General features: G+C 32.4%; 3 protein-coding genes across 5 annotated transcripts; 1 reads left to right on the top strand and 2 right to left on the bottom strand.

The window, feature by feature from the left end:
* Window positions 1-244: 244 nt before the first annotated feature.
* Window positions 245-6,702, bottom strand: LOC111277257 (nucleoside hydrolase 3-like). Of its 3 annotated transcripts, none has more exons than XM_022863566.2 (13): window positions 6,537-6,702; window positions 6,124-6,301; window positions 5,407-5,586; window positions 5,108-5,218; window positions 4,095-4,409; window positions 3,841-4,017; window positions 3,464-3,745; window positions 3,043-3,165; window positions 2,644-2,841; window positions 2,166-2,419; window positions 1,769-1,970; window positions 1,280-1,588; window positions 245-711 (listed from the first exon to the last, which is right to left on the bottom strand). In XM_022863566.2, the coding sequence occupies exons 1-13, from the start codon at window positions 6,599-6,601 to the stop codon at window positions 394-396; spliced, it is 2,712 nt and encodes a 903-aa protein (XP_022719301.1). In that variant the 5' UTR covers window positions 6,602-6,702; the 3' UTR covers window positions 245-393. The 3 variants fall into 3 exon arrangements, with proteins under 3 accessions (XP_022719301.1, XP_089620213.1, XP_022719305.1); XM_089764087.1 differs by having other exon boundaries at window positions 6,124-6,275; window positions 6,537-6,684; XM_022863570.2 differs by lacking the exons at window positions 2,644-2,841; window positions 3,043-3,165.
* A 1,614-nt stretch (window positions 6,703-8,316) lies between these two features.
* Window positions 8,317-10,644, top strand: LOC111277915 (uncharacterized). Its single transcript, XM_022864350.2, has one exon. The coding sequence runs from the start codon at window positions 8,521-8,523 to the stop codon at window positions 10,468-10,470; it is 1,950 nt and encodes a 649-aa protein (XP_022720085.1). The 5' UTR covers window positions 8,317-8,520; the 3' UTR covers window positions 10,471-10,644.
* Window positions 10,645-14,979: 4,335 nt separating this feature from the next.
* Window positions 14,980-17,849, bottom strand: LOC111277256 (gibberellin receptor GID1C-like). The gene is made up of 2 exons (XM_022863565.2): window positions 17,488-17,849; window positions 14,980-16,651 (listed from the first exon to the last, which is right to left on the bottom strand). Exons 1-2 carry the CDS (start codon window positions 17,608-17,610, stop codon window positions 15,656-15,658), a joined length of 1,119 nt encoding a protein of 372 aa, XP_022719300.1. The 5' UTR covers window positions 17,611-17,849; the 3' UTR covers window positions 14,980-15,655.
* Window positions 17,850-18,895: the final 1,046 nt, after the last annotated feature.

Raw genomic sequence — 18,895 nt, 5'->3', positions numbered from 1 at the left:
TGGAAGATGTATCTTTAGTTTGTTTAATATATACATGTAATTATGTGTGTAGGTCGGAAAATCACATTTTAAATATTTATGCTGGATAATCTGAAGCTCTCTCAGGATTCTATCTCATTTCCATTTTAACTTTCCTTTCGTGTAATTTGTATGTAAATTTCATTGAACTGCAGGATCTGACACGACGATGAATTGCTGGAGCTAGTAGCTCAACTACAGGAAAAAGTAATAAACAACAGCAAAGAAAGACAAACTTCTTGCAACTTTCTCTTTACTTCATCTGTTGCTAAGCTCATACACACTATGTAGAAACCTCTTAAATATTTTCATTTGAATTAAAGACCAAAAGATGTCAAAACCGTTTAAAAGAATGGCTTAAGTTATAACAAACATTTACACCTGCTGATTATGAACAAAGTTCATCTTTTCTGGTGGCGAATTCCACATTCTTTCCTGCTCATGAAAGCTTCCTAGCACGGCAGACTGTCTGTGATCACCTAAGACCCTTACAAAGTGATCATAGTATGTCTCTGGATTAAAATTTTCCAAAATAGTCACCTGTTTCCCTTTCTCTTCATCAATAACTATCTCACCTATCTTTGTTATGTCTCCATCTGCCAAGACCTTAAGAGGCTTCAATGTAAATGTCTGGTTCAAATGTGGATTTCCAGCCAAGATTGCTGCACCAAGGATCTCTCCCAAAAATATATCCTGCAAAGAGACAAAATTATTTGAATCCAATCTAAGTTCTTTGGCAGCCATATTTGCGAATGGAGTTGCATTGAAAGCATTCTAGACTCCAAATCTATGCTAGTCCTCAGCATGATTTAAGTTAACTCAGGAGATGTAGTTGATTTAGTTCTGATATCTAAGGCAAAGTTTAATCATCCACTATAAACATGTTTGTGAGCAGCAGAACAAATTTCTACTGCATTTCAAACTTTTTAAGAGGTCACCTCTTTGGTAAATCCTTTCTTTTGTGACATGTACTGTTATTCCAGCTGTGAACTTTGCTATTTCTATTGTCTTTAAAACCAGTGATGTAAAATTCAGCCATGTATTAAAGTATAACATTTTTAAAATTCTCCTTTAGCTTAAAAATCTTTAGTATATTTGTGTGCATATCATCTGCTGAAAATTTTTCCATCATTTATTTTATCCTCTCTTTGGAAGAATGTATCGCATCTGGAACTTATAAAACCCCACAGTTCAAAAGATTCATATTAACCAAATGAACTAAAACATAATCAGATATACACTATAAGGTTTTTAAATTTACCATGTGATGATATCTATAATGTTCCTGTTGTAATCGCCAAAGTCTGGAAAGTAGATGTTGGGCAAACACAACTTCAGGAGTCTGAGTAGTGGCATTCATCCTGTTAAGAATTGTGCTGAAGGAACTAACTCTTCTTTGCATCTGCAGTGGAACAAGTCTGATGTCCACAGATGAAGTAAAAACTTCCTTTGCAGCTAAAGGATCAAGAAACATGTTAAATTCTGCATATTTATTTGAGGGAACAGTGAAAACATTTCCTTCGCTATTGTCATAGACATAGCCTGTGTGTCCTCCAACAATGTATACACCCTGCATCAGAAAAAATAAGTAGACAATGTCATTAACTGATCCAGGTTTCAGGGCAGTTTTTTCCAAGGAAACTGATATTTCTGGCATGGGGGCAATGCTTTTGAACAGTGAAGTTAATACCAGAAATCCTCATATGACAGTACCTATGATTTACGGCAGGACTGTTATCATATTATTTACCTGAATCAGTGAGCTAGTATTCTCTGATAGAATGATCTGTGCTAAATTTGTCAAAGGTCCATTAGTCAAAATAGTGATCTTTGATCCTGGATCCAAAGACTCCACTATAGACTTCCAAACTTCTTGTGCTGATGGTTGCCTAAGTCCAGGATTATCAGTATCTCTAGGATCTCCAAACTTGACAGAGTTTTCTGTCGTATATCTGGAAAAGTGATAATAAGGCCAGATATATTCAACTTGTTTCTGCTCATGCATGTTTTGCATCGTTTATGTATCTGAATTTTATCAGTTTTACTGGCAAATAAGGGGTCAAAGGATATAAAATGTGATTTTTCATATTTGAAAATTCAACAAATTGGACATATAAGAATGAAAATCTGAAGGCTGGGAATGTAACCTTCTTGGACTTCGAGGTAAGTCCCGAGCAAGTCCATACAGTGTGTCAGAGTCCAAGTATCCACCACTACCATGAGGGATAGCTTTGGAATACTTGCAGTCTCCAATAGCAGCAAAAGATGGATTGGCTTGCCCAACTGCAAATGCTTCACCAAGACCAACTGGAATGTCATCTCGGGCCATCATATGTAATATATCGTATACAACATCAATCGTTGCAGGAGTTGCCCAGCCTGTTGAGCTGATTAATATTCCCTGGTTGAACATAAAAATACAAGCATGAGGAACTTCAGGGAATCCAAAAAATTGGAATAGTTAAGTGTCCTGTTTCATGTAAAGTCTGAGCACTAGTAATGCTTAAATGTAACTTGCAGAATATTGCCATATTTGTTCAATTTACAGATGCAGATGCTTAACTTCAAGAGATCAGCAGTCTAGGTTGGGGTTAGACCTAGCAAATCCAATCCATCATAAACTACCTTGAGGTTGATTAATTCCACAGGTAATTTGAGGAGATATAGAAGAGCTAGAAAGTCCCCGGCACTCATATCCATGTCGAAAACAACTGGTTTTCCCCTTATCTTCTTTCCAAAATCTGGTTTATAAAGAAACTCCCTGTGGAAAGGATACTGTGTTCTGATATCAAACCTCCCAGTTCTCTCAGGGCTGTTTATAACCTACAATTAAGAGAAGGAATGAACAGTTTTGTGACCACATTCATTTGTATTACCATCACCTCAACTTTTATGTCTAGAAGAAATCTTAATCCTAGAGAACATGATATCCTTCAGCATTTCCTGGTTAGTTGACTGTGTCATTAAGCATCAATTAAACAACAGAAAAAAGGTCTTATTGACAAAGTATTTACAGGAGCTTACATGGAGAAAGCTTTTATAAAATTCTCTCCCAAGTATGCTTCTATTATCATGATTGGGTTTAGCTTTCGTTGCAACGAGAACACGTACTGCATCCTCTCCTGTACCTTCTTTTGTGTAACCATCCTGTTAGCATTGTGTGATTCTCTAAGACAATGAATCTTATAGTTGAAAGAAGCTGTGTCTTTTTACAAGAAATATGATGAAAGAACTTCACTGCTATAGTTACTATATGAACCAGCTTCAAATTTCTTTAAGTGACAGAACCTATCAGTCACCTTTAGGACGCAAAAGAAAGCTGAAAGCACATTTTATTGGGAAAAATACATAAAAAAACCTTATATGCATACGCCATTTCTGATGAATTAAGTATTAGTTCAATGTGCTAATTAAAAAAACATTAACACCTAAGTTTTTATAATACCTGACATTTCCCTTTTCCTTTCTGAAGGCAAAAGGGATCTTGCATTCCCATTTGAACATGGCCACTATGAACCCCATTCTTCTGTACATTAAACCTTGGGGTTGAGTACCCTGTAATGAGTGGATTTGAGCCATCTAATGCTCCATAAGGTTCATTTGAGGTGACAACCGTGATGTTCATATATTGCATCTCAGCAAACTCATTTTCTCCATAAAGATTGTGAGAGTTTCGGATTATAGACAATGCTACACCAACCAGAAAAGAGTCCCACATACAATATTGCTGCCAACGTTTCATCAGTCACTTCATTGGACGTCTAAGATGAATATATCGTACAAAAGAGAAGCATGAACCACAAGGATTTCAAGGGAAATTACCTCATGAAATGCATCACTTAACCACGTATCGCGAATAATTTTTAGAGCCTGGAAACTGTACTTTGCCTCATATGTATTCTGTCTCCTTTCAAACTCCATGAAGAAACTCTTACTTAAAGGAATAGTATTTGTTGCATCTAGAGGAATGAGTGTAACTGGAATACCAAAATGCAACACCTGCTCAAAAGAAAAGATTCAAATACCAAATAAAGCATCGAGTTCATGAATATCAAACAAAAATAACAAAACAATACCTTGTAGGCTGCAAAAGGATCTGAAAATATATTGAACTCGGCATATGGATTGCTATCTTGTGGATACAGATTACCAATATCAGAACATTCCCCTGAACTGTCAGAGCTGTTGATCTTCGGACAGTTTGGTCTAACAGAACCTCCCATGGCATAAACGTGTTTAACATTTTTTTTCAAGTGAGGATTGCTCATAAGAAAGATGGCAAAGTTTGTATGTGCTCCCATGAGAAACACAGTTATAGGACCTGAAGATATTGCATCTATCATTACTTGCTGTGCTGTAGGTTGCTGAAGAGGAGTGTACCTCCTGCTACCCTATGTCATGCAAGGGAAAACTGTCACAAGGACTTGAAATACATTGAGAAGGAAGCTTAATGAATTCCACCTCAAGCACCATTTGACACTAAAATTTGAACTTCTCTCCAGACCAATTTTAGCTTTGTTTCAGGTACAACAAATTTTGAAGCTAGTTTGAGCGACTTTCAGATATAGACTTTGGAAGTGATTTAATCATATATGATGAACTAAAACTAGAAGCATAACGTGAAAAGAATTGTGATAAGGGTTTAAGATTTTAAGTTAATTACTACTAGCAACTTAGTTTAAGGCTTCATTTGGAACTTGGAAGTGCTCTAGGAAGGGGTTGTGTCATGCAGTGATTATCCTCTCTCACAAAACCGGTTTATTGGGCGTCAACACTTACATGTCTAACGATCTTTTCTTTCTTATTCATGTGAGATTAATACATCCTGCCTACTCAATTTAAGTGTTTGACGTGACAGTTGCACCATACTAGAGTGCCAATATGGGTTTAGCGTGATAGAAATCCCTTCCCACCACGCTTTCAAATGAAACTTAAACTTATGAGAACCATGTGCTTTATACTAAAAAAAAATTTAATTGCTGAATTAATGATGTTTGGACCCGAGTTGTTACAAATTATGCGAATATTTTCGATCATGGATCAGGATGTTGCAAGCAAGGTAATGATTATGTAATTGAAATGGGGATACCTGTGGAAGAAAGGCTTTTCTAAGGCCATAGTTAGAATTGACATCAAGGCGACCTCTTTGTGCCACAGGAATTGCTTGTCTATATCTACATTCCCCAGCTGTTGACATTCCCTGCCACCACAAAAGTTGTCATGGTTTGCTTTTACTTTTCTTCATTTTTGTCATCAAATCCCCCTCCAATTCTTTTGAATTACTGATCTTAAACCTGACAAAACTACGTGCTCTTATTGCATACACTCATGGCACAGTTTTATTGGTAGTTGTATATGTCAAAATTATTATAAAATAAAGAGATGAACCTGGTCAATTATGGGTTGAAATCCACCAACATTTGGGAGAATGGTTCCATTGGGCAAAATGCCACCTTCACCTCCTACTCCCACGGGAATATCATCGCGACCCATCATGAATAGAATATCGTAAACATGATTGATGGCATGCCCTGCTTCACTCCATCCATTTGCATTTATAGTAATTGCCTGCGATAAATATTTTAATATGCCAATGATCTTCCATGCTATGCATAAATGTATAAATTTTATATATTATTAGTGAATTAAATGATATCATCTCATTAACGAAGTGAATCAAATATTATTATTTTATGAGTAAATTTTTATATATTTATTTTAAAAGTTGATAACCATTCATTAATAAGATAATATTATTTGATTTATTGATACAATATAAAATCTATATACTAACGATGCATTAAATCATCAGAATTTATAATTACCTAAGATCCATTAAAATATTTTATGGAATTTACACTTACATAATTATAATAAAAAGAATTGTTGATGAAAATGAAAGCATATGATAATAGATTATTAGAGCTAGATAAGCATGCAATTACTTGTAGAAATTTTTTTGTTTTACATCTTTATATATAGAGAATTGCTTTAAGTTTGATTGATGTTGATATTCACAAGAGAGAGGGACCTGTTCTAGATAAACAATGGTAACTATAGACATAAACTGCAGATTGATGTTGATATATTAAGAGAGAGAGAAACCTGCAAATCGAATCGTGTAGAGTCTTGCTTCAAGAGATAAAAGAGAGCAAAAACATCGTCGGTATCAGCATCTGTATCGACCAGAATCCGATGAGGCTGAGCATCATCAGGATCCACCAAGAAAACCAAAGCTCCCAGGCTTCCAACCATGGCTGCTACCCATATCACTCTCATTACTCTAATATATCACTCAATATAATCAAACAAAGCAAAACAAAATCAATTATATCTTCAATTAACATCCTCACCTGCAAAAACTTTGAAAAACAAAATTGATCATAGCATGTATCTTTCATAAAACAATAAAAAAAACAAACATAAAAGCAAATATGTCTCATTCCCATGGATGCTCCAACATGAACTAGTTAGAAATGAACATAATATATATAAATAAAGAAGAAGAGAAGAAGAACCTTTGACTTTGACAGAACAATTTTCTAACTTCATTATTCCATACTAAGGCAAACATAGTTTGCATATAGTATAGTTAGTGGGAAAGGGGCATAAAAGATAAAGAAAAAAAAGAAAAGTTTTGGGGTTTTGTTTATATAAGGGAGAAATATATGGCAAAGCATGAATGTTTCACGAAGAAATAGAGTGCTTGCAATTTAAAATATGAAATAGTAACATAATATTAATATAATATAAAAAATTATAAAAATTATACTATTTAAAATTTTAATAATAATATAATATAGATTTAATAAAATAAAATATATATTTTATATTTTCGAATTAACACGAATTATAACATGTAATTTTTATATAAAATACAATACAAATATATAAATTTTAATATTTTATATGATATAAATAAACGAATCACTAATAGAATATTAATCTTATTCATATTTAATGAAAAATTTAAATTTTTACCCGAATAAGATGAAAATGGGTATTACATTATGGGTAATGAAATAAAAATGAGTATGATTTTAAATTTTTATTAGATATAAGTACACGGATGAATAATATAATATATGTCTCGTATATGTACTTAACATATATATTTGTATTCGAATTAGTAAATAAATTTTTTATTAAATAATATAAATTATTATTTTAAATTAATTAAAATTAATATATTAATATATATTTATAAAAAATATCAAAATATATAAATAAAAGATAAAAAACTCAAAAAATAAATTTTATTTTTTATTTCTGTTAAAGAGTTATGAGTAAATATTTTAGAGGATAAAAATAAAAATTAATTTAAAATATTCATAGAATATAAATACATGCATGAATATGATATTAAAAGCCAAAAATAAAAATGAGAAATGCTGTATCCTTCCATTCCCTACCCATTTTAGTAACACCCTACATAAATCTAAATATGGTATAAGTATTTAATAACATAGAAAGTTTTTGTGTTTCCAAGCCGGCATGTATATTTCCTTTTCTGTTATTTTGCACGTTGAATGTTGCTTTATTTGCAGATATAGCTACCATATATATATATATATATGATAATTAATTTCCCATATTATAATATTATATTTGTACATCCAATAAAAAAAAAAAGTTTCAAAATAATTTTGATCCTATGATAAATTATAACATATTTTTCTTATATTGATGATTATGTTATATGGTTACAAATAGTTGGCCAAAACATAGACATTGAAATGCTTTAATCAATTTGACAAAATTTAGCTTAATTGTAATACATGCATCTCTACTCAAAAGAAAATAAAAATAGAAAAGAAAATTTTTTGATCAATTTGATTTAACAATTTCATTCATATGCCAGAATTTAGTTTTAATGGGAATACATGCATCTCTGCTCAAAGATTTGATATCCAAAATAAACTTCCATTCAAAAAATAAAAATTTGTCTATTAATTAAGGAAAAAAATTGACTTTGTTTAAATTAAATACTCAAAAGATTGATTCAATAAGATTATTTATTCTTGATGGTAATTTTATATTGACTTCTAATTATTAGAAAATAGATTAAATTTAGTGATGAATTTTTTATGAATAACGGTGAATTTTAATGATAATGAATTTTACCATTAAAAAATACACAGACAAACATAATGAATTTTTATTGTTTTTTGATCAAATGAATGAATCTAAAATTTTCCAATAGAGAGCAACCACATTAACTCAATATTGTGTGATTGTGGATGCTATAAAGAGCAGCACCAAACCCCACAGCCAAATCCAAAATCCTAATTTTTTTTTTAATGATTTTCCAAATTCCCAATAAACTTTGAACTTTGGGCCCCAAAATTTGAATCCTCAAAGGTAGCCTTATTCCCTTCAAAAGCCCTCCTTTCCTCTCATCTTTGTTTATCAGGCTATCTCCATATCTCATATCTCCACCATAAAAACCCTAGCAAAACCCTAGCCTTCAAAATCCACATCCCATTTCCAATACTCCCAAAAATGGCCAAAAAGAAATTGTCCCACCAATCCAAAGACCGCAAACAACAAAACCCATCTCAGGAAACCCATGACTCTGTCAAAGAATCAACCTTTGCAAAATCTTCCAACCCTATGAGCCGCCATTCTTCCATGGAAGATCCTAATGAGAAGCTCCAAAATCTTAAGTCTCTTAACTCTTTACTTGTCAAGGAGGCCTTTGAAAGGAGACAACAGATTGAATCATTGGTTCAAGCCAAAGAAGCCCTTGAGGCTGAGTTGAGTGAAAGGAAGGAACTTGAGGGTGAGAAGAGTGAGAAAAATGTGAGCTTGGAGTTGCAAAATGGGTTGCTTTCGGTTTATATGGAAACCCAAATGAAGGAAATGGGTCTTGAGAGGGAAGGGGAGATTGGGGCGTTGAAAAGTAAGGTAAATGGACTAATGTGTAGTCTTGAAAATGAGAGAGAAAGATTGAGTTTGGCTTGTACAGAGAGAGATTTGGCAAGGAATGACTTTGAGTTGCAGGTTAATGAGGGTAGTTTGATGAAAGAGAAACTGATGGAAATGGAGAAAAATGAGAGGAAATTTGTGGAAGAGGTTGGAAAACTGAGAATGGAATATGATAAGTTGGTTGGGGAGAAAGAGGAGTTAGAGAAGGTGAAGAGTTCGGTGCTGAAGGAGAAAGATTTGTTGGAAAAAAGCATTAAGGATATGGAAAAAGAAGTTGAGCTTTTGAGAAAAAGGATTGAAAATGTTGTGAGGGAGAAGAAAGAGATTGAGATGGAGAAAAATGAGCAAAAAATGAAGATTGATGAGATGGAAAAGGAAATGTGGGAAATGGGTGAGGTTATATCGAGTTTGAGGAAGGAAGAGGGGATTTTGCGGTTTAAAGTTTTGGAGTTGGAAAAGAATTGTGGTGAAGCTATGGATAGAGAGGCTGAACGGGCAATAGAGATCGGTGCATTGGTGGAGGAGAAGAGAGCAAAAGAAAGGAGTATTGAGAGGTTAATGGAGGAAAAGGATTTTGTCTCTAGATCATTGGAGGTGACAACGGTGGAGTCAGAGGATAGGCAGAGAAGAATTGAGAAGTTATTGGAGGAAAGTGATGCAGCTAGAAGAGTGTTGGAAATGAATGAGAAGGAAATAAAGGATATGCAAAATAAGATTGAGGACTTGCTTGGAGACAGAAATGAGATTGAGAGGGTCAAGGTTGGTCTTGAGAATGAAAATGTCGAGTTGTTGAAAGAAGTGAGTGAGCTGAGGAATGTTGTGAACAGGCTGCAAGAGGCATGCTGGGATCACGAAAAAAAGAATAAAGAATTGGTTTCTGAAGTTAGCCGTTTTAGAGATTCATTTGAGCAAGTAACACTTGAGAGGGACAATGCTTTGAAAGGATTGGATGAGGAGAAGCAGAATGGTGTTAACTTGAGATTGAAAGTTTCAGAAGTGGAGAAAGTGCTTGAGAAAACTGCAGAAGAGCTGGCACAAAAGAGAACTGAGTGGCAGAACCTAACCAAGGAAAAGAAGGAGATGGAGAGTCACTTTGGATCAATGACTGAAGATAAAGATAGGTTGCAGGAGGACCTTTTGGAGGCAAAACGAAGTTTTAATTTTTTGAGGGCTAAAATGGAATCAACCAGCATTAATTACGAGCGAGCATTGACTCTGTTGAAGAACACTGCTTTGCTGTTATGTCGATCTAAAGATGAAAATGATCGAAAGGAGAAGGAAGAAGCAATTATTGCTGAACAGAAGATTGAAGATGAAGTTGAACCATATGCGGCAGAATTAGAGGCAATCAAACAAGCATTTAAGAATAAAGAGACAGTGGAACAAGATTTGAAGCAGAAAGTTGAGTTTATGGAGAAATCCATGGTGGAAGCACAAAAGAAAAAGAGTTTCTGGACTTGGGTCTCCTCAGCAACAACTCTTTTGGCTGCTGTAACTGTTGCATATGTTGCAAGAGGACGTTAAATGGTTTGGTTTATTGGTAGTTTTGTTTGTAGCACAAGGTTTTCTTACTTCTAGGATTAACTGAGAAAAAACTGTGACAACATGCTATGTTGCTACTTTTGAACTTCAGCTCAGTGATAAATAATGCTATTTGGATAAGTCAAGAATCACAACCTCAAAGGGATTTTTTTTTAACTGCTTTATTTGCATAATTCCTATATGTTAATGCTTCATAATTTTTGGTTATATCGGTCTGCCCTCTGCTCATATGTTACTTTATTGCTTATACTCTTTGTTTGTAGAAAGTTAGAACATGAAAAAATGCATGCTTTCCAAGGACTCTTTGTTCTTGCTTGATTTGGATATGGTACTTGTTTAAAGTTCTATTCTATGCATCTGTTGCCTAGTTATACTTCCTGATGACTATTTCCATAGAGACAAATACATGTACATATACATGTGTCACTGGAACATATGTAAGCAAAAACTTCATTCAATTACTTAAAAACATTTATGCTTCACTTCCATGGTAATTAGACAGATTTTGGGAGTTGAACCTTTGGTGAGTTCATTGTACCTGATTCTACACATCCATTCAGTTGGGTCCATATGCTACATTATTGTTTCTGATGTTCATAGTAGATCACTGTCTTTTATTGTGCTCAAATATTAAACATGATGTTTCAGCTATTTGATTCAGATAGTAGACAACAATCTTTCACTCCATTTCTACTCATTCCAATCTTTCAAGGTTCATGAACATGCATCTGTATGTCTGCTTTACATATTCAACATATATGCTGGATAAAGACCAAATCCCCTCGAAGTGATCCGTACAAACATCAATGCATGTCATTTTAGCACTGCATTATCCTTTGAAGATCAATGCTTATTGGATGAAATATGATGACCAAATTTTATATGTTAAAAAAATGGTATGCATCTTTTCTGATGATTATATTGTTTAACTACTTACTAAAGAAGATCATATTCATAAAATGCCCTTCCTATGATAAATATTAGGGGAAAAAGTTTGGGCTTTTTAAGTTGATTAGGTGGGATATTGACATGAGCTTCTTTAAGATTTTGCAAACCAATCGCTTTATGAAAGTTTTAGAAAAACAATTGTAGCTTTGATTTCCCTTTCATATCCCCTTTTTAAAATATTATATAAAGTGAGTTTATAAATTTATTTTTCTCGGCTATTCTTCTTCTTGCAATCTAATAATTGATGAAATCTCTTATTCTATCATTGTTAATAATCACGAGTCATATGCTCTCTAATTGCAACCTGATAATTTTTTTGTATCAGAAACCTCGAATTTGATAATAAACCATTGATTCACATAAAGAAAAGCTATTATAACAAAAATTACAAAAAAAAATTTATTATAACAAAAGGTATACTTTATAAAAATCAAATCATACGTGTGATGTATATAATAAAAGGACGTTTAAGCTCATGTGAGTAGGATGTCAATTTTATTCATATTTAATACATAATTGATTTTTCATCTTAACGGAAATAGAAATAGATATTATATTATGAAAATATATATAATTTTAAATTTTTATTGGATATGAAAATGAGAATGGATAATATAATTCTTGTTTCATATTAGTACTTTATATATATATTTAGTATATAGCTTTTTTATTAAATAATATCAATTATTATTTTAGATTAATTAAAATTAATATATTTTTATTGAAAAAATATATATTAATATATATTAATAAAAAATTATCTAAATATACAAGATAAAAATAAAAAAAAATTTTAAAAAATTTAGATTTTAATTTTTTTTAAGTTATGAGTAAGAGAACTATTTATACTCTTTAAATATTTATGAAGATGAAAATAAGAATAAATTTAAAATATTCTTAAATATGAATACGAAAATATGTATAATATAAAAATTTAAAAATAATGATGAAGATAAAAAATAACTCATTGACATCCTTAAGTTTTGAACATTATCTAAAATACCTTATTTCTTACTGAACTACGAACTATTTATTTTTCGTAATTCGTTGCGAAGGCTACCAATTCTTCTCTTCTATCAAAATGACGCGGATAAACAGGACTGAGTACAACCATGCAAAACAAGTACAGTATGGTGTATAATTATAGACCATAAATTCTCAAATTATCATAACTTAGGGCTGCATTTGGATGCTAACGTATCTCCGGCGGAAGTACGTTTAGCATGAAAGCTTGCGTCTGTCAACTGGAGAAATGAGATCCAAATGTAAAATCAATGCGTTTGGATTTGCAACGGTGATCTGTTGGAGGATTTTGCTCAAGCGAGCAACTGGTTTTTTTTTTTTTTTTTAATTTTCTGTTTTTTTTATCCTTCAAGTTAAATTGTAGAGATAAAAATGTCTCACAATTAACATTTTTTATTTTTTAATTATGTAATTTTATTTTTTATTTAAAATTTATAAAATAATAAATAAATAAATAAAATTTAACTATTTATTAACTCAATTATTATTTATTATAAAAATAATTTATTAATTTTTAATAATTTATTAATTTTATAAATATTATATAATTCAAATTTTTTATTATATATAATTTTTAATTTAATGTACTTAATAATTTTTTTATTATAATTCATCTCATCATTGCTATTATTTTTACATCTAAATATTTATTCTATCATTAATTTTAATTTTATTATTATAATAATTAATTTTATTTTTATCTTAATCTCGTTGAAATTAATTTCATTGTTGCTTCAAATGGATCGGTCGGCAATGACAACTTCGAAATGAGCTGGCTATTAGCAAATGGTAGGTAAGTTTTGGTGGTGACATTGATATCACACAAAAACTGGTGTATGCATCAGATTTGATCCAACACCCTTTTGCAGCAATCTCAAAAGATGCCATCTATACCTTTGATAAGGAGAGAAAATACAGCTACCCTGCCAATACTATTGTCACAATGTCATCTGATTCTTGTTTGTGGCACTCAAGACACAGTTGTTAGTATTTCATTCACTTTCTTCCATGGCCACCATAAAGGCATAATTTTGTAGTAATTTGACTGGTCATCCAGTAGTCAATCCTTTCCTTTTTCCAGATTCAAGGCCATAATGCCCTAAATCTCTGAACATAAACAGTGAAAATGCAAGAGATTTGGGAATGGGATGGGGGATCATTCATTATCCTAAAGATTTGACATTTTTATGTCCTGGTACATGGTATCATCCTGGTTGGAAAAAGAGATTGCCTTTAGAAAGGTAAAGAGGTGAAAAAACTTTTGAATGTTGGGTGAGTTTTAAATTGTTTCAACTGAATGGATGGTTCCAGAGCCTTAACTCTTAAACCATTAATGATCAAGTTGGAAATTTATCAGCTGGGAACTTCACATGCTGCAGATGCAATCCTAGTCAGACCACATGATTAGAAACAAAACAGTTCCTTGTATTATCGTTTGAAATTGTTGAAAATGAAACAACAGAGGAGAATAGATTAAGCAGAAATACAGAAGACGACAAATTGTGGACAAAATGAGACCAAATTTATTTTTTTTTCTTCGAGTTGAGTAATTTATGCATGCTAATCTTTATATATATATATATATTTATATATTTATCAGAATTTAAACTCTAATTATTAGAGTTAAAAATTTAACAAACGCAACGTGATTTTTGGCTAACCCCATATTTTAGTTGGTCCACAAAAGTCAATTAGACAAGGTTTGATGCCTTTATCAAAAGCTTAGCTGTTCTTTAACATTATGCTAATATTCCTTTAGCACTATGAAAGCAAATCCTAACAGCTTACAAAAAGGATGGTGTGTGTTTCTCTAGTGGTCCCCTTTAATGCATCCAAATTGCAACCACCATTATGTAGGTTTTCCCCTTTCAAAACAAGCCAATTTCTGTATTTTATGGAGCTTCAAGCGCCAAATTACTCTTCCCTTACAAGCATTCAAGAAATGACAAGAATGCATCAAATCAATCAAGCTATGGGGCAAAAAATAGACTGGTAGAATTTGCTTCCAATCATTTATCAAAGTGTCTGGATACCCTTTTGTCCTGGCTGGAATTAATGGATGAAATGGCCGCACGTTTTGATTCCTCGTTCAGTAGTCTAAACAATTATCTTCTGGGGAGTGAAATTTGGCAGATATTGTTTTTTAGATGTTCATGCTAATCTATCATCAATCATTCAGCAAAAGGTTCATCCACCTTTTTCCAAGATTAAACATATGGATAAGCCAAAAAGCTGTGAAGTTATTGTTTGTGCAATCCTGAGTAGAACATAAACATCCCATGAACAAGAAGCTTGTATAGCTCATCAACACAGCCTGATCCTTCACCACAACAAGCAAACATAAATTCAGTGTCATGGAATCTGCACTGCTCCCTTCTTTTTAACAGCTCTAGCCTTTTCAACTTGAAAGATGAGGTTAGGAGTTTATTCTTGTTCTTTTTGGTTAAAAACTACAAATTCAAGAGGAAGAATCTTGCTATCAGAAGTTTCCAGGAAACCAGTAACTTTGAACTATTACAGTGATCAAGAGTTCAGGACTCTGCCTTTGAGTGTATATGACAATATTATAGAACAATATAGTTTGTATTTACACTTGCCCAGTAGAGCGTGAAAACAAGAAGAGAAAACAAAAAACTAAAATTTAAACTTGAGGAAGAAAAACTGAAAGACAATGGAGAAGACAGATTTAAGCAAACATCTTTATATATATACTAATACATATGTATACATACAAGGTCACACCACCATTGAACCTTTCTAATTCATGTTCTAAAATTAGCTTATATAATATCAGCCAGGCACCGATCCCTTGATCAGGTACCAAATGTTATCCATATATTCCTGTCTTCTTCTCCTTTGTGGCAAGAAGCCAGAATCCGTAGCTCTTAAATTTAGTGGTCGGCTAAACATAGTCAAAAGGCTCGAACCGCCATAACAGCTTCATCAAACCATAACACCCAAGTCCAGGCGATTGAATGCAGGCCAGAACACATCCTGATCCAGCTACATGCTGAAATACCTCTTCTTCATCATATAATCAAGCTCGGTAGTCGATAAATCAGGAAAACGCAGAGCCCAATAACACCAACAGTAATTAGTAATACTACACAATCATAAACTGCAAACTTCTTAATTAGCATAAGGTGAACGTCCAGCTCCAGTCATTTATGGCTGCCTGTAGGTAAAGTTAATTCTATTAACAGTTAAAACTCACAAATTTACTTATCTCACCCATAACAGTATGGAAGTGGTTGTTATTAGGCAACAAGTAAAAACCAATTGTTGCCTGTTCCATATATAAATGAGTAACCTCTTGGCCAGCTTTTTTGAGCCCTTCAACATAAGCCAATTGCCAATCCTGAACAAGATCCAAGCCAGCAACCACAACAAGACTCTTTGGAAATTTGATTCCTTCAAGACTTCTACCATTAGGGCCAAATGGGTTACATGCAGGATGGTCCCTGTTTTCACCTTCAGGGAGAAAAGCTCTCCAGTACCAGTCCCGGTCTCGTAGAGTAACAAAGTATTTCCCATCTAAACGCTTTTCAGATTCTGTTCTTTCTTGTCCGCCAAACATTGGATTGAGCAATATATTCCCCAATACATCAATTCCTGATTCCACGGCTCGTGCAGCAACATGGTGTACAATGTTACCACCGGAGCTATCCCCAGCCAAATATATATGAACCTTTGAATCTTTCTGACTTTGAAGCCACGTTCTAGAGTTAACCCACTTTAGAGCAGTCCACCCATCATCATAAGCACATGGATATCTATTTTCAGGTGCCCGTCGATAATTCACAGAAACCACAACAGCCTTACAAATACCTACCAATCGCCGACACAGAGTGTCATATATAGCACTATTTGCCGAGGAATGTGCAAAACTTCCACCATGAAAGAAAATTATAACAGGGACAACCTCACCCGTGACAGGCTTCTCAAGTTCAACAATATTTGGCCGAGGCTCTTCAGTAGTAGCTGGCCTATAAATCCGACTAAGGAGGCTTGTACCACGATCAATGAGGACATCAAATGAGAAAACCCCGTCAACTGGGTTTGCATTAGCAGGTACTTTGCGATCAAGAAACTCTGCCAAGTGACGATTGAAAGTGCCATCAGGTCGACGAAGAAGATTGTAAGCCAACTTAAAATTGGAGATGAGGACCCATGTATTTAGGGGAACCACCATCTATTCAGAGACAAAGGTAAAGAAAAAAAATCAAAAAAGAGCTTCATCTTCCCAAAAAACAAAGCAAAGTATGTATACATACAGCAAGTCAGCAACCAAGACCTTGAGAAATCAAAAATCTAAAACAAAGAAGATTTTTCACCACCAACTTTATAGTGACTGTCTAAAGTAAACAAATACATTACCAGAAAACCATAGAGACCCCAGATATTAACTGTATCCACTTTGTCAAGATACACAAAATTAGTAAGAATATATGCTATGATGCTAATAACCAATGCAAAATTTGTCAAGCAACTCCATAATTTTCACAAACTACTCAAGTCAAATGGTATCCTCCATAGCAAGGTGCATAGCAAGGTGATCCAAACCAACTACATGTAAGACTAGTCCACTAACTTATATAATCTTCAAAATTCAATCAAACCCCCCAAATAAAACTAATCCAAAGACTGAACTAAAGTCAGAAAATTCCAACTTTCTTGGAGAATCAAAAAGACGAGCCCCAAACCTAAATCACAAACAATAATCAGCAAACTCATATATGATTTTAAAGCTCAAAAGTCAAACTAAATTGCTCCATACCCCAAAAGCAGAAAAAGAATCAACTTTCAACATCCCAAAACCCCAATTTTTTTTTAAAAAAAATCTTCAATAAAATATATTTGATTGGACTACCACCTCTAACCAAAATCAGCCATAACTCAGCTTTATTCAACTAAAATAGTTCGAAAATATATAAAAAAAAATCTATTAAAAACCCATCTTTGATGAACCAATTCTAGAAGGAAATGAACAAAATGGGAAAAAAAGAAAAGAAGGAAAAAAGATTGTACCTTGCACTCATTGAAGTTGACTTCATTACTTCCAGCCATTTCCCTCTTCTTTAAACACTCAAAAAAAAAACCCAAAAGCTTAAAACAGATCCTTTTGAAGAACCACTCAAACCCACAATTCATATCATAAACCAAAATCAAATAACAACCCAACAAAGATTTTAACCTTTTCTTATTCCTTTTTCCCCAAAGATCCCTCCTTTTTCTTCTTTTTTTTTTTTTTTTTTTGTTCAACTCATTATCAAGTTCTTAAGAAAAAAAAGGATCATTTTTTGGCTTAATAATCTCTTCAAAAGAAAACAGAGAAAAGAGAGTAAACGATAAAAGGATAAATCTCACAGCAATATAACAGAGAGGGCTGTATGACAGTATGTGTGATGTGTGGAGTGGGTGATGGATAGAAAGGTGTGCGCGTGTTAGAAAATGTGTAGGGTGAAATGCTAAAATGTACATAAAGTGAACGCGGACATGAGAGACGACAAAATGACCGGCAGAAAGATAACTGTTCTGTGGGTCCCACAATGTGGATTTAATTATGTAATTTTTTAATTAATTATTTTCAATAACTTTTAAATACTTTTTGAAAAAAAAAAATCATTTAACAATTCAGATTTAATATAATCTTTATATAAATATATAAATAAATTATTTGGGAAAGGCCTTAATATATGAATTATCTTTAAAAAATCATCATATGTTTTTTTATATATAAAATTTAATAATTTAAAAAATTAAATTAAAAATATTTATTTTTATTCTTTTTCTTAAATCATTCTCAAATAAAATTTATAAAAAATAACGAAAATCTCATTACCATCATTAATACAAAAAATAATTTTTACCATAAATTACTTCAAATTTATAAAAGCCATTTTACTTTTTGATTAGCTTGAATTCAAAATATTGTAGTTAAAATTTTTACTATATAATAAGTTAGAAATCTCATATTTCAAGATATAGATACAAATCGAGTCAGAATAAATTTTTTGCTCACTTTAAATCTAACATAATTTTATATATTTAATATTTAAATTCGACCAAATTTGATATTAAATTATTATTTTTATATTCAAATTTGAATTCGACTTGCATATAAAATTATAATGGATTTGATCCAATTCAAAATTTATAAAATATTTTTAATATAACTATAAAATTAAATAAATATAAATATATAAATATAAAATTAAATAAATAAAAAAATATATATTTTATATATATACTAGGTCAAGATAAGATAAATTTACCTAAAACTTGACCTCGATTTTTTTCATCTTAAACGTAACCCAACTTGAAACCTAATTAAAATAAAAATGATTTTATAGGGTTGGATCATATTGGAACCAACAAATTCGAGTTGAATTATTAACCCTACATATTTCATGAAGTGAGATAAAAAAAAAAAAAA

This window comes from Durio zibethinus, chromosome 7 (genome assembly GCF_047325235.1).
Source record: "Durio zibethinus cultivar Kanyao isolate XHJ-2024 chromosome 7, ASM4732523v1, whole genome shotgun sequence".
In the NCBI taxonomy this organism is placed as follows: Eukaryota; Viridiplantae; Streptophyta; class Magnoliopsida; order Malvales; family Malvaceae; genus Durio; species Durio zibethinus.
The sequence above is the reverse complement of the archived record's forward strand: the minus strand, read 5'-3'. Positions and strand labels throughout refer to the sequence as shown.